Here is a 17,956-nt window from a genome sequence, read left to right as displayed (position 1 = left end):
AATCATTGCAATTGAAAAATTTTCTCGCCAGTGTGAAGGAGCCCTCAGGTAGGTATTTAGTTTTTCATTTTGAAAGAACTATTTTATATAATCAAAATAAACACTAATTACTGCGCAATTTTAAGATCAGGATCAGTACATTTATAAATTTACCATTACAACATTTTATAGGCTTTATTTTGAGTTCATGGCCAAAACAATATATCTGAAAGTGATGCTGCACCAGTGTGATACATGTCATATCAATACACATCCCTTTCTATAGCTTTATATCACCATTCGTTATAATTGCATGCAAAATATTTGTACTGCACAAATTAAGCAGTTCAGCAATTCAATGCACAATGACACTGTAAAGAAAGAGCAGAATAATACTGTATTTTAATTTGCCGCAGTAATAAGTGCTCACAAACTTTGTATTCATGGTATATTCATAGTGATCCGACTCATTGGTTCTATTATTGAGTGCATTTGAAATGCTTACATTAACGGTATACTCCCATTTCAGCATGGTATTCCCCATACACAGGATAGGGTATAACTTGCTGATTGCTGGGGGTCCGACCGCCGGGACCCCACCGATCCCAAGATTTTGTCAATCCCAAGTTCCAAAATATTGGTAGTGGTGACCGTATATGTTGGCAGGACATAAACTCAGCAATCTCTGGCAGTCCCATTCAATATTTCAGGAGTCACTGAGAATGAAATCCCAGGATCAGTGGGGTCCCATCTGACCCCTACCAATCAGCAACTTGCTGAGATAGGACAACCCCATTAACTAAGAAAAGCTAGCTGAAAACAAAACATAACACCCACACACTTGTAACATTAAATAAATACAGGCTGTCAAAATAGAGCTTTTTGGACAACTCTGTATTAGTATTTAAAATGTTTGAGAACGTAAACTATATAAATAACATTTCTCTATATAATAAAGGTCTTAAAAGTTTGTGCTCTGTATTTTAGCCGGAGTAAATGAAAACTAAAATACAAGCTTAGGCCTCTAGCTACTATCACATGAATGAGCCTATCAGTAAAGGGGTTGTCCGCTTACCAAACAACATCCCTTCAATAGCATTTACTGTAGTAAATAACAAAGTGAGCAGTGCTTACAGCCCCCTCCGCCACCCACATCCAGCGCTGCAGCCCTGCTGTGGTCCCAGTATCTGTTTTAGCAGCTGATGCAACAGACGTCAGGTAATCACTGCAGCCAATCAGAGGCTGCAGTGTCACAGCTCATTCCCAAGGCATTGGGGTGCCACGATACCAGGGAGCTGAACGGTGATGCTGCAGCCTCTGATTGCCTGCAGCGGTCACCTGACATCCGGTGATGTCATAACAGACATCAGGACCACGTCAGGGCTGCAGCGAAGAGTTTGTTATGTTACTATAGTGAGCGCTGTTGAAGGGATGTTGTGCTTTAACCAGACAACCCCTCTAACATGCCTCATGGATGTAGGGCTAGGTGGTATTTGTCTCTACCATCTGTTGTCCAGCACAAGTAAGAATATAACCATTACAGTACATATGCCTTAAAAAATAAAAACCTTTTATTTTCAGAATGTGCAAACAAAATCCCTGAAGTTTTCTCTCAGACAGAAGGGGTGTTGAGTGTCAAGTAGAGGATCTCCTTGTGGAAGTTGGCCTGAGCACTGACCAGATGAAATAAATTTATAAAGCTGCTGTCCTCCCCATTCCGCCTCCCTGCAAAACAGCAACAAAAGTTTTAAGCACGGACAGGAGTAGCAATTGGAGCAATCGATCTGCTCAATTTACTTATTATGTTCAGTTGTACTGTTTATCATTTAGACTATTTTCACACCGCAGAATCTCTCTAGTGGTTATCTGTTCTGTAGTCTATATGCTAAAGATCTTTTTCGGCATGTGAATTTAACCCCTTAGTGACCACCCATACGTATTTTCACATCCTAGGTGTCTGGGCTTTAATCCCCAGCGCCGTAAAAACACGCTTGCCCTGTAGATTAAAGTTGCGGGGTCTGTGTGGGGGTGACAGCTCCCTGCTATCGGCTGCCAGAGGTAGGTGAGAGCCTGGAGCTGTCAAGGGGGCTGCAGTGAGCGACTTCCAAGAAATAACGGCAATTGCATAAAAGTAAACAAAGTTAAATAAGTTAAAGTTTAAGCTCATCTCCATCCTCTGGGATGTCCCGCGGCGCTCTGGTCCTGCAAGGACCTTACACCGTCTTCTGCGCATGCGCGCCAGATGTCAAATGTCGGGTGCATACGCAGAAGGCCAGGAAGCCAGGGAGATTTAAAATCTCCCTGCTCCCGGTTAGCATGAGTAGCCAAGAGCAGGGAGAGGTGTAAAGTGTAAAAAGTTTAAGTTTCATCACGAATGGCAAATGCATGCACAAAAACAGAGTATTGCAAGGGTAAATTTAAAATCTTCCTTCTCCTGGCTACCAAACGTAGGCGAGCCTGGAGATTTCACGGGGGGGCGCGTGATCGCCTTTATCCAATGCATAACGGCAAATCATGTAAAAGTCAAAAAAGTCAAAGTTTCACTTCCCCTCAGGGATCGATCCTGGTAAGGTGAATCTACTTACCTAAGGCCTCCGGCGATGTCCCATGACAGAATCTTTATCCGCGGACCTTTCCCAAGCTTCTGCGCATGCGCCTGTTGGCAATATGACAGACTCAAGCACAGAAACTGGGGAGGGCCCAGGAAATTTAAAATCTCCTTGGCTCCTGGCTACTAAATGTAGCTGAGAGCCTGGAGCAGTGACCGGTGGCCTTGTTGAGTGGTCCCCATTCAAGTATAAAAAAGATGGCGCTCTTCCTTAGGCCGATCTCGCACGAGCAGACAGGAATTACGGATTGCACATGCGCTTGATCTGCGGTAATATGCGGATCAATCAAATGCATTGGATAACACGATTCTGCTTACATGAATTACGTAATCCACTCATAGAAAACAGAAGGTAGCATGTTTTATTTTACCACAGATATCTGCAACATAGAGCCCATTACGATGCAGGACATATAAACAAATAAAGGTGTACCGCGCATGACCGCCTATGTGAGTACGCAGTTATGTGCAGTACATTATGCGGTCGTACGCAGCTCCACGGCCGGGCTCACAGCTGGGATTCGCTGCAGGCCTCCACTACTGGATTCCACATGTGGCTGTGCGAGCCCGGCATTATTCAGATCGCTACCTGTAATACGTAGTTTATAAGAAGCCTGGGAACGTTCGCCTTGCTGCAGTTCCAGGAGCAGCTTGTTGAGCGCCTTCTGTGTGAGACCACCGCAGCTCAGCAAGCTTATGAAGCCTCACAGAGCACCACTTTTTACACCCCATGCCTGCCACTGAGGTCAAGAAATACCCCCCAAAAAAGTGTCGGGTTTGCAGCAAGCATGGGGGGAGAAGGGATACTCAATTTTATTGCTACATGTGCTTCTCCCAACCAGACCTAAGTAATTACCCCTGTTTTCAGACATACCACACAGTTTTGCATTATTTTTAGCTAAGATTTAGGGAATGCCAAAAAGAAGGAGCGGTGGGGGATTATTATTAGGGAGTCAATTTTGTCTTATGCACAAGTGAGCAATGGAGCCTGGAATTTATTCAGTTGTGTCGTGAGATCCAATAGGTGTTTCCTCCATTATAGGCCTAGCCATGTGTCCCGTAAGTAGATTGGGACTACAATAGGTATGTTTATGAACACAGGAAAAATAGGGGGATCCATTTCTGGAGTGAAAGTCTTCATTCATATGTGTGACACAATTGCCAAAAAAAGGAAGATTGTAGTTTTTTCCTTCTGCTTTGCTTAGATTCATTCAAAAACTGTGGGGTCAAAATACGCAGTACACCGCTAGGTGAATTTGTTAAGGGGTCTAGTTTTCAAAATGGGGGCATTTGTAGGGGTTCTCTATCGTTTTGGCAGTCGATGGAAGCCGTCCAATCCGCAGCCCATGCACAGTTGACGTTGTGGATACGCTGCTGTTACCAGCATCATCACCTGGCAATGGTGTGGGAGAAACAAACATTAAAAAAAAAAAGGACTGCGCATTGCCGAAGTCGGGCCTCCACGGTCACCTGCAGTACAAAATAAATAGGTATGCAGGGTTGCTGGTCACGGTCAGAGCCGGAATCCGCATGTGGAATCCGGCTTTGCCATGTGCAGGTGGCCTCAAAGTGGCAGCAAAATGACCAGCAGTCGGTCATTGACATGGTCTTCCTGTCATGTTTACTGATTCTATTTTTTTTCTTTTTATCATAAAATGTAAAATTGAAAATAAAAAACTTAGAGACTCTGCCAGCCACTTTTTGGAGGTGAGCTGTGATAATCACTGAAAAGGTTTCATGACCGTGGTGAAGAATCAGCATTAATTATGTTTGTACTCACATTCTGTGCCCCACTGAAGTTTCTTCATAAGTAGTCCTCCTGTTTGATAGAGCCAAGTAGTATTATCAAAGGTGATAATACCTTTCTGTCACCACTGCTCTGTTATAATAGCCTCCAACATCTAACTCCCGCTGTTCCTCCATGTCTGTAGCGGAACGTAGATGCTGGAAGCTATTATACTATAAGTTGAGGTATCTGAAGGACTCTTTCATCTGGTGTAAAGGGTCCTTCAGTTACCACAACCTATTAAAGGGGTTATTCAAGGGTTGGTGCTGTGCTTGGCAGAAAGCAGCCATGTTTTTCTAACCCTAAACAACCCCCTTAAGGGCATAATGTGAAAACAAGAACAATAAAGGATATTCGCAAAATGCCAGAAAACATTATAGAATACTTAACTTGTGGCTAAAAAAAAAAAAAAGAAAAAGGCCAGTACTACGGGCATGTTCACATGGAGGAAATTTGCTGTGGAATCCATATGGATTCAGCATTAAATCCATGGCAATTCTGCATTTCTAAAGTGCCTGGTTTGCTGTCAATGTGAATCCGCATCGTAGACTATATAGTGCACATTTTTGTGCACACAGAGAAAAAAAAAAAAAGAGGAGACGTGTAAAATCTTGACGCAGATTATTCATCAGGAAACTGCATGTGGATTTGCTTACTGAAAAGGGCTATGCCCACGTTCAGATCTGCGAGTATTGAGTGTATACCTGCGGCAGAGATCCACAGCTCTGCCACAGTGTTTGAGGTAGAATCTGTGTATAGAAATCCAATGTGGATTCCACCTGTGTGATCATACCCTAAAGTATGTGGTGGAAAAATCCACTGCGAATCCACACAAAATGGTGCGCCTTTTGTCGCATAGTTTGGTGTTAATGTGTGGATTCAATCAAAGGGATGAAATCCATGGCAGATCTGCACCAAAATACGCATTATTTTGTGAAGATGTTGATGCAAATTTTCTGTGGATTTTTTGCGCTGAAACTTTCTTTGGCAGACCGCACTGCCATTCAATGAGCGTTTATCGCTCCTGTGCAATGGTTGTCCTGACGGCCGTCAGGTGCCTAAGCGCAGAACAGTTGTTCTGTGTGAATCCACCCTAACAAAGGTTGCGTTATCAATCAAGGACTACACATGATTACAAGATGGTCCTAATAAATAGCATTCCCATCAGTTTTGGTCCACACCTCAAAAGCAGAGCGGTTAGATGTGAGAATAAAAGTGGAAAATGCTCATGTTTGCCATGTACCATGGAAATGAAACTGTAAAATCCCTTTCAGTGCAGGATCAATGGGTTCCTTATATGACAGCTCAGTTATTTTAGCCCATTCATTTACTTCAATGCTCTGATTGGTGTCCGCTTTTAGTTCAAATACATGGCGAAGTTTCACAGTTAATCAACTGGATCACATGAAAAGCTAATGGGCATCTGCTTTCTGTGTGGAAGAAGATAGTGGGTCTGATAGCTGTTGGCTAAACAAGGTTTCATGCAATGACGATCATGCGAGCATCTATATGTGGATTATGTCTGAAAGGAGAAAAAAAACCTGGCAGAACAGAACGAGTGATTTTCACACTAACCTGAGATGACTGATTGCAGTAAATCCACGATAACACGAACAAAGGAGCTTTCCACGTTCTGCAGGAAGGCTTTTCTTTCGTGCTGAGTGCCAAAAACTTTACAGATCCTCTGCATCATTTTCACTGCCCAGTCCATGCAGTACAGATCCTTTTCACAAACCTGACTTGCATATAAAACAATATGCTAAGAAAAGGCTGAACCTATAAGGGACCTTACACACAGGATGCAATTATGCCATAGGACACAGCCAAAGCCACAGCTGCAGGATTTCACACCCAAATCTGCAGGTCTAAGGCTGGATTCACACTGACTTATTTACGTGCACATTTGCACATGATAACTTTGTGTGCACAATACACAAAGAAAAAAACCTATTGATTTCAACGTGTTCGTTCACGTGCGTGTATTTGGAAGCCCACAGAAATGTTTCACAGCGGAAAGGTCTTCAGATTCAATCCGTTTCAGTATTCTCTATCTCCATTCTGTTTTTTACATTGGATCAAAAACCCAGACTGCTGCACGTTTGTTTCCAGTTTCAGAAACTGAATGCAGATGGATCCTTTTTTTATTGCATTTTACTCAGTGGGAGGCGGATGGAACTTAAAGACAATCCGTTTTCTGCATAGTGGTGGTGCCTATTCAATGAATGAGGCTCAGTGGTTAGCACTGTTGCCTTGAAATACTGGGGTCATAGGTACAAATCTCATCAAGCTCAACATCGACTTTGAAAAACTCCACCCAGCCACTACCTTTGGTCAGGTACAACTCCAGCAGTGCTAACAACTGAGCCACCATGTTTGTTTTTTCATTGCTAGTGAAAGAGAAAAGCAAGAATAAACACAAAGAACTGCACATAGAAACCATCACAGACACCAACCTTTGTCACAATTTGAATCTACAACTCCTGTACTGCAAGGCAACAATGCTAAGAACTGAGCTACCATGCTTGTTCTTCCCACCTTCTTCTCTGGAAGAGGAGAACAAGAAACACAAAGAAAACATGCAAAGTTCATGCAGATGTTGTCTTTGGTTACATCTGAATCTAGGACCCCAGCGCAGCAAGGCAACAGTGGTAATAAATAAGCCACCATGTTTTTCCTTTCTTCATCCTCTTTCTCCTTTTTCCTCCTCCAAAGGAAAAGAAGAAATAGAAGGAGGTGAAGGATAGGAGAAGAAGATCATCTCCTCCTCCTCCTTGTTTTGCTTCTCTGAAGAAGGAAGAAGCTTGATGGCTCAGTGGCTAGCACGGTTGCCTTACAATAATGGGGTTCTAGGTTCATGTCTGACTATGAACAACATCTGCATGGAGGTTCTATGTTCTTACTGAGTTTATTCTTCTCAACCTGGTAGCTATGATATTAGCACTGCTGCCTTGCAGTGCTGGAGTTGTAGGTTTAAATCTGACAGAGTAATCTGGCAGCACCACCACCTAAATGTTGAAAAATGGTTATAAGTGGAAAGCTTACAGATGTTTTCTAATTTCTGTTTTTAATTAAACTGAACCAGTCAAAAAAAGGTTAGTGTAATGTAGCCTACTCACAGTACAGTTAGTAGTGTGCTGCACTAATTGTTCCAGTGAAAAAACTAAATTCAATGGGTTTTCAAAAAAGCTGAATGCATTCACTTTGCTTCATTTACATTTTGCTTTAATGTGGAAAAAAACTGATCAGTTTATTTCAGTTTTACTTCCGTTTCTCTGCTCCAAAAATGGAACAGAAAGACAGAAATCTAAAGGGAACCTTTCACACAGGAAGCAATGGTGTTGCGGAACATGCCATCCTGGAATTCCGTACCAAAATCCACATGGCTAACTGCAGATTTTGAAGTTGTATTGCCAGCATAATTCTGCTATTTTCAATTTCCCATCAAATCCGCAAGTTACCAGTACAGATGTTGGTGCTGATTATTTTGCAGGAGGGCATATTCCGTCCCTATGAAAGGTCCCAAACTGAGATAAAAGCAAGTATGAATAAGCCCTAATAAGTTTACTTTAGTTTTTCAGCTACAAAAACGGAATAGAGAAATGTGAATTCCGAACTGAGCTAGAAGCAAGTGTGAACAAATCTTTGCAACTGTCCATTTGTACTTCTATTTCAACACACATATCAAACAGCAAAACTCATTCTTTCATCCAAATTATTTTTTTTAATATAAGTTTTCTTTAACGTGTTCACTTGGAAGATTTTAAACAAACAATTCAACCATGGGATGTTATAGATTACAGGCCTTTTATAACACATACATTGTAAAAGAGAAATAAAAGCCCCTAGAAGAAGTTGTCGGAATGGAATGAAACCTTCTGTGTATTATTATAACGTTGATATAAGTGATTACAATATCAGAGCAAAAGGATTATTTATTGTAGAAAACTGATCCCTTGAAGTGAGGCTCTAGTATCCTGTTGGACCACCTCTAGCTTGAATGTAAAATGTGAAACGGGTTGGCGGGGGGGCATGGAGGCTCTAGTACCCTGTTGTACCACCTCTAGCTTGAATGTAAAATGTGAAACGGGGTGGCGAGGGGGGGAACATGGAAGCACTAGTACCCTGTTGTACCGCCTCTAGCTTGGATGTGGGATTTGATACGGGCAGGCATCGAGGTTCTAGTACCCTGTTTTACCACCTCTAGCTTGGATACAAGATGTGATACAGACAGGAATAGAGGCTCTTGTACCCTGTTGTACAACCTCTAGCTTGGATACAAGATGTGATACGGGTGGGCATGGAGGTTCTAGTACCCTGTTGTACCTCCTCTAGCTTGGATGCAAGATGTGATACTGGTGGGCATGTAGGCTCTACTACCCTGTTGTAGTGCCTCTAGCTTGGATGCAAGATGTGATACGGACAGGGATGGAGGCTCTAGTACCCTGGTTGTACCGCCTCTAGCTTGGATACAAGATGTGATATGGGCAGACATGAAGGCTCTAGGACCCTGTTGTACCTCCTCTAGATTGAATACAAGATTTGATGCCGTTTATGACACTATTGCAAACGGAGCATGGGCGCCTCAAAACCCAATGTCCTTCAGCAAGGTGGCTGGAAAAGGTTCCAACAGACACAGAGGCCTGTAACAGTAGTGCAACCTGTCTCTGTATGGCAGACAACATACAGTTGGAGCGCCAATCCTTTCTACTGGTGGTTTGTGTAGGGCGTCCTTGTGTGCATGCCCTCACACATGCACTAGTCCTAACATTTCCTAACAATCTGGTCAGGGAGTGGGCAGTAAATAAATACAACCATCCAGCTTCTTGGATTTCAATAATGCACCCCCTCTCAAACTCTGTTAACTTGGCAAAATCTCTTCTATTGCATCGTAGAGGCATCTAGAGGTCAGCAAGCTCTACACAAGCGGAAAAAGAGGTCACTACACACAAGTAGCCTCTGAGAGCTTTTTTATAGGCCAATGGTGGAATCACTTTTTAGGGCCTTAGGTGGCAAGACCGTTCATCTAATCACACCACAACTCTAATTATTTGCATATCTGTCTGAGATGTAACTGCATGCCAAGTTTTGCAGCAAAACGACAAACTTCTTCTAGGGGCGGGATATATTTTTTTTTACAAAGAGTGTATATACCAGTGCAAAAACCTTTTTTTGAACTATTCATAACATGCGCAATATACAGCACTCACCAGCGCAAGAAAGACCACCATTCTCCCTAGATCTGCTGTTCGTCCATTCACAGCTTTGCTGGCCATGAAGGTGAAACAGATACTGTTTCCACTCAGGATAAGAAGACGGGCATTGTTTTCTAGTAACCACTGATTAGGGACCACTGTAAAAAAAAAAGAGATTTTGCTGACAAAAATAAAGCACCATGAAGACATCTGATGGTGCTGTATTCTGCAGATATTTCTTCCTCAGAAGCAATACTTCTGGAGAATAATTCCTTCATAATGTGCCATCCACAGGAATATGGATGGCATCATCGTTTTTCTGTTGGAATTTGACAGAACACCCTTCCATGTGCTTGCGTATGAAATTGAAGGCATAGCATACATTACATGTCTTTTGGCTTCTTGCAACTTGGGGGTTGCACAAAGCCATTATGCAGCTGTACATGGTACCTTAGTGTTCAGTGGCAAACTTACTTATTTTAAGAACCTGATTTGCTGTGAATGCAAAGTGCTTTGATATACCTCTCTAGACATACACTTGTTGAAATTGCTCGGGAAAATGTAGCTATAAAACCTCCACATACTGCAGCCATTCTGCCTTTACAAGCTCTATAGCAGCAAGGTGTCGTTTAATAACCGAACACTGGTGACAAGTTGCCTAATGTTAGACTTCAATTTATTTCATGTGATATACACCGATTTATTTGAAATTATATATTTACTGTTATGATTATCAGGTTTATATTATAATGAATAGCAATATCATAGTATTGTAAATATCTTTTATGCTGCCAGCATTCATCATTCCAAAAAGCTAAGATTCATGACAGCAAATATACTGACACTCACACTGTGACAAAAGGCAGCAAATGAGATCTAACCTCCAAATCATACAATATGGACGAGTGTACCGGTCTGACCGTGGCTGTACTGACTCGAACACAGAACATCATAGCGGTCTATGATGCTCTGAGTTCGGGTCAGTATTCCCACAGTTTGGATATGACACTCATCTGTTTTAGGCTAATTTTCCATGGGCGAGCGTGGTATTGGGCTGTGAAACTCAGCAAGATATTGCGCTCAGAAATGTGCAGTTTCCCTCGCATCTCTTCAGGAAAGTAGCTATCCTCTGGAGCGATGCGGGGGAGGATGCTCATATATGTGACCCCATTCAAAAGAATGAGGTTTATATTCATTCAGCCTATAATACGCTTTGATCTGGCCTAATGCTGAGTTCACATGTGCATTGTGATTTCTGTTTTATCATAGGAGCAGAAAAACACAGAATACACCAACAAGGCCTGACAGACCCCCGATCACGAATAATGGGTTCCGTCTGTTTCCGTCATGGTGACTATCATTTTACAGACTCTGCAATAGAGCCTGAGATGCAGAAGTGAACACAGCCTAATAATATAGCCCAAGTGAATAGCAAAATCAATACATTGTTTGTATCAGTACTGATACAATATACAATACAATATTTATTATACACGTAGCCCTGACTATAGCAACTATGCATTTTTTACATTATAGATTAAACTAGTTCACACTAGCGTTAAATAAAATGTGTTCATCATTTATAGTCTGCATATTCCATACAAGACAATGTAAAAAATCCCAGCTCCACTGCGACCTTAGCTTAAAGCAGAGAGGAAATGTACTGCATGCATCATACGAAACATGCCTGCCACTGTAGATACTTTTGCTTTAGCCAAACCAGATTGCACATGTGTTCCCAATTGTCTAAATGTATGTATATTACTTTACCTGATAGTTCATCCACCAGACTAATAACATCATCGGCGGTCCACTCTTTGGATTCTGGGTCATAGAGCAGTTTGATGGCGTCAGCTAGTCCCTTAAGACAGTTCTCACCCGCTAACCCTTCTGTCATTTGCAGCCAAGCTATATGTCCTAAATGAAATTGATAAATGTATGAAGCGTAAGCAGTGGCCAGATTTCTTTAAAAAAAAAATATATATATTGTATAGATACAAGGATTTTGACATTACACAACCTTTCCAATTTTTCTGGTCTGAATGCTTGTTGGAAGAGGGCATACACAAAAAGATGCTTTCCACAAAACATTTTTTTTTTCATCAGTTAGATGAGATTGCAATTTTCTCAACTTACTGACAAGAACACTGAAGTACTTTCTAACAGCCTCTAGGTGGTGATAAGAGCATTCGTAAGTATGAACTATGTGCATTCAGACAAACAATAGACAGATCACCACTTCAAATTCAGACCTTCTGAGTAAATTCCCAGCAAAAAAGGATTCAGGTAGCTTGCAAAAATCCAAGGAACTTCAGCACTAAGATCCTTCAGTATAAAAGCAAGTTACAAGAAAGTTTATAATTGCAAACTCACAGTAGCCAACATGTTTCTGACTATTCGTCCTTAATCATGGCGGATTAGTGACGGATAGTCAGAAACATGTTGGCCTATCCATCAGCGTGAGCTTGTATCCATGTATGTGATTCTAAATGTTCTTGAAATCTTCATTTATTGAAGATCTTCAGTGCCGGACTTCCTTGGATTTTTGTAAGTATAAACTATAGTTTATAAGAGCTAAACTTTAAAAAGCTAACATCTTGCTACAAATAAGAGCATCTCCAAGATTGACATAAAATGTGATACAGAGGCATATATTAATGCAACGATCACCAACATTTAGATGCAAGTCATGGGTATTTTCTTCTTAGCTCAAGAAAACATTTTGGGTGTTAAGAAAAGCAAAAGCAGAGACCTTAACGGGAAGCCACTTGTAAAGCCACTATAGTATAAAGTATTAGGCCAGTTTCAGACAAGCATATTTAAATGTGTCCGTAATACACATCTGTATTATGGACATGTTATAGATGACATTAAACTGTATGTTATCGATGTTTATTTCATTTGTTTTTGCCTCCAATAGAAAAGAATAGCAATAAATACGGAGGCAACCTAAAATACGCTTGTCTGCAAGTAGCCTAAGGCTGCCTGTCCACAGGCGTTGTGGCATCCTGCGGCGGAGATCTGCTGTGAAATACTGCCACCGGGGAGCAGGAGCCGGCAGACGGATCTCCGCTGTCAGCCTATCTGACAGATAGGCTGACCGCAGAGAATCGTGGCAAATCGCAGCATGCTCCGCTTGTGGACAGAGGGAAAGCGCTCTCCATAGCAACGCTATGGAGAGCGTTCACTGCGTTCCCCGCAGCCGGATTATCGCCGCGGGAAACGCAATTCAAACCCGCCCGTGGACAGGCAGCCTAAGAAAACAGCATTAAGAGCAAGTTCCCTATACTTGCTATATTAGCTGAAATGTTTACTTTATCAGGTCAAAAGATTTGTGCAAAAGATAATGGTGGTTGATACAATCAAATTCCAAACTATTGCCCTTCTAAAGCTTTTACATTTGCAGAATTCCTGGCCCGATATAAAGTGCGCAGATTGACATACGTGATTATCAGCACTTGTTGAATACTTGTTTACATCAGGCAGAGAATTGGCTTATGGGAATGAATGATTGCTAACATGCTTTGCAAAATGTAAAAACAAATATTATTAACACAGACCTGTTATAAAAGTGAATGACACATATATCGACAGCTCCTTACCATCTACTGAATTGACTGGCCCATAAAAAATGTAAAGAAGGCGTGCCTGGTTTACCATTGGCCATGGCTTTAGTAGTCTTGTAAGCCAAAAAGCAGAGTCCCTGCGGAGGTTCCAATTGTCCAGAAAGACATGTCGGCAAAAAAGACGCATACGAAGCTCCAGCTTATATGCAGTCCCTGGAATCATTATAAATCCATTTAAAAGGAATATGTAAAAAAAATAATAAATAAATCTTGTTATTTGTATAGCGGCAACAAGCATAAAAAACATGAGACAACAGAATGTGCTGCCACAAAGATAGTTTTACATTTAACAATTATTTGGGACACACAAATAGGACTAAAACAGTTTTTAGTAAATAATTGGCCCCTCTATACCTAAAACATATTTTCAACATCAGCACAGGCCACGGTAACAATAACGGTTGTTTTCTGAAGAGCAGGAAGGATGAACTAAACAACCAACTTTTGAAAGATCGAAACCAAACATATACGGAGCAGCAATGTACTGTGGCTAAACATACTTGTGCATTCTAGTGCAAGTAAACCGTATTTTGAAGCTGCATCCAATGAGGAGTTTATCATTTCCATTTATACCTTCAAGTTCGTATCTCGATCTTACATAGTTATATTTTTGCACATCCACTACATAAAAGCAAGTTTTCTTCCTCCAGAATAACATCATGCAGGTAGGTACATGGAAGGCAGTCCACTTTTCATGTTCTCATAATAACCAGGTTTTTAAAAAAAAAAAACCTTTTATTAAGATAAAGGAGCAGGTTAATAAATCAGCATGACCTGAAGTGAATCTCCAGCTTCTCTGACTGACTACATGATACACATTGTACATTAGTATGCATCATTAGTCTAAGACACTACACTCTGCTTTAATTGGCCAGTGCTGCCCACATGAGCAAAGCTGACCAGTCAGAGCAGCATGTAGTGTCTTAGACTGCCAATGTATACAAACATACGGTGTGAATCAGGTAGTCATAGAAGCGGTGCAGCCATCATTGTTGGTTCGGGACCGGAGGGTTGTTTTAATACTACTTGACTCAGCCATTATTTTCAACACCCACCTTCCTATCTGATATCTAAATGTTACAAATTACTGCAAGATGTTCAGACTGACAAACAGATGGATTTTGCTGCAAAGTGGAGCAAGATTGGGTTCACATCATCACATTTTAGCAACCTGTTAAAAACGTCGATTTGATTTTTAGTCTTTCTATTCAAATGAATCCACACATTTCAGTGGCGTTTTCATCACGGTTAAAACTACTTGTGTTCGTTTCCGTCAGGATCCATTTTTTTCAACAGGACAAACTAATGGAGACGGTCTCCTTTTTCTGTCCTGTTGAACAGGATTTTCGTGAAACCATTTTTTTTTTACAATGCACATTCATGGCACCAGGATGCTAATGGATAGGCATCCTGCTGCACTACCCTGTTTCACATCCGTTTTTTTTTTAAGGTGATCAAAAAAGAACGTTTTAATAGGATACTATAAGGTGATGTGAACCTAGGTGTATATACAGAGTCCTATGCTCTGTTACCAAGATATTAATTCTACAATTATCACTGGATGCTACTGTGATTGTTACAATAGCTCCTTATGCGCTCACGTTCTGTGGCAGTGCAGGTTTTTTTGGGGGGGACTTGACTCCATATTTGGTGGACATATACATTAACCCAGCCCTTTTGGCATTTGGCTATTGAAATAATCAATTACTTCCTTAGCATGAAGCTTATGAATGACCCTAAAATGATATTGTCATCTTTCATGTTTAATTGCCTCCTCTGAAAAAAAAAATAATTATGCTTCTCGCATACTGCAGTACATAGCATTATACCAAAGCATTGGAAGTCCCATGGTACACTAAGGGCACTCTCACAAACTATTTGTAAAAACGCTCCGTTTCTTAATGCAGCGTCTTACAGCGTTGTAAGCAGCGTTTTTGTGAGTGCTTGCCTGTGTTTTTATTGCATATTTTGTGCAGGTACAAAGCAGGCAAAGCAAGCTGATGATGTCACACCCCCCCCCCCCCCCCTCCCGATGGCATACGGTAGTAAGCAGCATTAAGAACGCTGTACACATTTTACAGCGTTTTTAACGGTGATTTTAATACATCCCATTCATTTCAATAGGAGATGCAGGGCGTAAAAAACGTACTGAACACCTGAAAATAGAACATACGCGCTAAAACACTTATCTGAGAAACCGCATTGAAAGAAATAGAAGCTCAGTGCAGGAGAAAAAAAAAGGCCCACTAGATGCTGTAAAAAAACACTTGTGTGAGAAAGACATCAGTAATGGATGGCTCAGGCCAAATGCCCACGGACGGATTATCACTGCGGAATTTGCGACCAGACACCCACCGCAGCAATGACCGTCCATAGACATTCAATGGTAAAAGATTTTCCGTTGCTCACGAGTGGAAATCAACTGTGATTTTCCGCTTGCGGGGGAGAATCGCAGCATGTTCTAATTTGTGCATAAAATCGCACGGACAGCTTCCATTGCAGTCAATGGAAGCCGTCCATCCCGCGATACTTCCGCTGTGGGCACAGCAGAAGTATCGCGGGAAACGGTGTCACCGCCCAGCGCGTCATGCTCTGCACTGCACATGCGCGCCGGCGGAGACGCTCGCAGCGGATCCAGAGAGGCAGGTATAGGGTCTCTGGGGGGCGCCAGGTCTGATTCCGCTGATAGATTTCGCAATCGGAATCTAACCCGGCCGTGGGCATGAAGCCTAAGTCACTAACTTTTCAAACAACTTGTTATTATATGATATCAAGTGTGTTAACTAGCAAAAGTACAAGTTATTTTTATTTACATAATATGGTTTTTTTTGTGTTGAAAAATCACTCAAAAGTGCTGCCAACTAGAGGTCTTTCTTCCACTTAGTTTGCTGTTGACTGCCTGCTGTCAAATAATTGATAGGGAAAAGTAAAAAACGTCCACGAAGAAGCAATCAGGTTTCTTCATAGGAAAATAAAATATATATTTCTTTTTCTCTCTTTTTATGTTTCTTTCTTTTGCCAAAAATGTAAAATCAGTTTGTCGGGTGCAGCCAAACAAAAACTTTCTCTACCCACAAGGAGGACGAGTATACAGTTTGATTCATCAGTGAAAAAAATTGGTATAGGCGCAACCTTTTTAAAGATAAGCACTAAACATGGGGTTATTAGCTCAACATCTGTGTTTTGTTAAAAACCAGCATGAATTGATGCATTTCAAGATTGCAGCACCCCTTCCTCTTTTCTGCAAAAAAGACACACATCCCAGAGAAGCCAATGATTCAGAGGCGTGTACACATTTTGGGACTCGAACCCAGGAGCTCCTGTGCTCCAGTTGATGGCTCTACCTGTTGAGCTATCCAGACCTTTGTATAGCTCCCCTGCTTGACCTTGTCTGTGTTTCCTGCTCCTGACCCAGTTTCCTGTTTGGCTCCACCCTGTTCTCCAAGACTTGACCTCATATAAAAGTCTGGCCCTTCCACTTCCTCATTGCGTGATTACTTGTGCTTCAAGCCTATAGTCAAGCTCTACCACCTGCCTGCTCCTCTGAACTGCAACTGCTACTATCCGTGTGCTAACCTCTGACTTTCCCTGACCAGGCTCTGCCCGCATTGGTTGCAATATTGAGGCTCCGAACCAGACCATAACACCACACCAAGTACTGCTTGTGAATGATCTAGAAAAAGGCTTCTCAAGCCTTTTCAGACAGGACTTATTGTTACCAAGTCTTCACCAGTGGTTGATGTCCATGTCTAAAAAAATTTGCAACAGATCCTTCATTTGCCTCTAGAACAATTACAAAATGTACAAAATACATATTGCATAAGAATTAAATCTGTATTAGCAACAAGGATGCATCTGTATTTTAATCACTTTGCATAAAATATAATAAGCATTAGAGATGAGCAAGTATACTCGCTAAGGCACATTACTCGAGCGAGTAGTGCCTTAGCCGAGTATCTCCCCGCTCATCTCTAAAGATTCGGGGGCGGGCGGGTGACAGGTGAGTTGCGGCGGGAAGTGGGGGGAGAGAGAGATCTCCCCTCCGTTCCTTCCCGCTCTACCCCGCCGGCCCCCGAATCTTTAGAGACGAGCGGGGAGATACTCAGCTAAGGCACTACTTGCTCGAGTAATGTGCCTTAGCGAGTATACTTGCTCATCTCTAATAAGCATATTTTTAATCAAAAACGGACAAACGTTGTGCATGCTGAGTACAATTTCAACATGTTAATTTAAAATTCATGTGAATAGCCCAACAGATATTCGTTAGCTCAGTACTACGGTCCACAAAACATGGAATCCAAAGTTCAAATAGCCCCGTCTTAGGGTGCGTTCACACGAGCGTAGGAGTATTTACGTTCGCACGAGCGCAGCGTATATTCGCCGGAAAGAACGTTTTTCGCCGATCACGACCAGAGCTAGAAAGCGTATTTTCGTTTGTTCCTACTTTTCGAATGGTCTTTTCGGCCATCAAATATGCGTTGGCACGTATTTCGGTCGCATATGTTCCGTTTTTTTTTCGGGTTGCCGTTTTTACGCGCCGTAAAATCGCCCGTGCGAACGAATACATTGGAAACCAATGCCTCAGATGGTCACGTTTATACGATTGGGCGCAAAAAACGCGCCGTTTATGCACTCGTGTGAACGCACCCTTAATCAGAGAATGTTGGAGCACTAGTCATCAGCTTACAATCACTACTCTCAAAACATTCTTTTCATATGCTCCTCAAGAAGAAATGGGGTTATACCTCCGCAGTGAAGCTCTTCT

At 41.8% G+C, this 17,956-nt stretch overlaps 1 protein-coding gene across 1 annotated transcript in view; it reads right to left on the bottom strand.

Annotated features, from left to right (window-relative positions):
* Nucleotides 1-1,460: 1,460 nt before the first annotated feature.
* Nucleotides 1,461-17,956, bottom strand: part of FBXO47 (F-box protein 47) — a 66,567-nt gene continuing 50,071 nt past the window's right edge. Inside the window, exons 7-11 of the mRNA XM_066585929.1 lie at nucleotides 13,168-13,344; nucleotides 11,336-11,482; nucleotides 9,581-9,723; nucleotides 5,949-6,108; nucleotides 1,461-1,704 (exon numbers count right to left, since the gene is read on the bottom strand). Coding sequence (XP_066442026.1) covers nucleotides 1,592-1,704; nucleotides 5,949-6,108; nucleotides 9,581-9,723; nucleotides 11,336-11,482; nucleotides 13,168-13,344 — 740 coding nt within the window. The 3' untranslated portion in view covers nucleotides 1,461-1,591. The remainder of the gene's footprint in view (nucleotides 1,705-5,948; nucleotides 6,109-9,580; nucleotides 9,724-11,335; nucleotides 11,483-13,167; nucleotides 13,345-17,956) is intronic.

This window comes from Eleutherodactylus coqui, chromosome 13 (genome assembly GCF_035609145.1).
Source record: "Eleutherodactylus coqui strain aEleCoq1 chromosome 13, aEleCoq1.hap1, whole genome shotgun sequence".
Classification (NCBI taxonomy): domain Eukaryota; kingdom Metazoa; phylum Chordata; class Amphibia; order Anura; family Eleutherodactylidae; genus Eleutherodactylus; species Eleutherodactylus coqui.
This window is presented reverse-complemented; position numbering and strand designations above follow the sequence as displayed.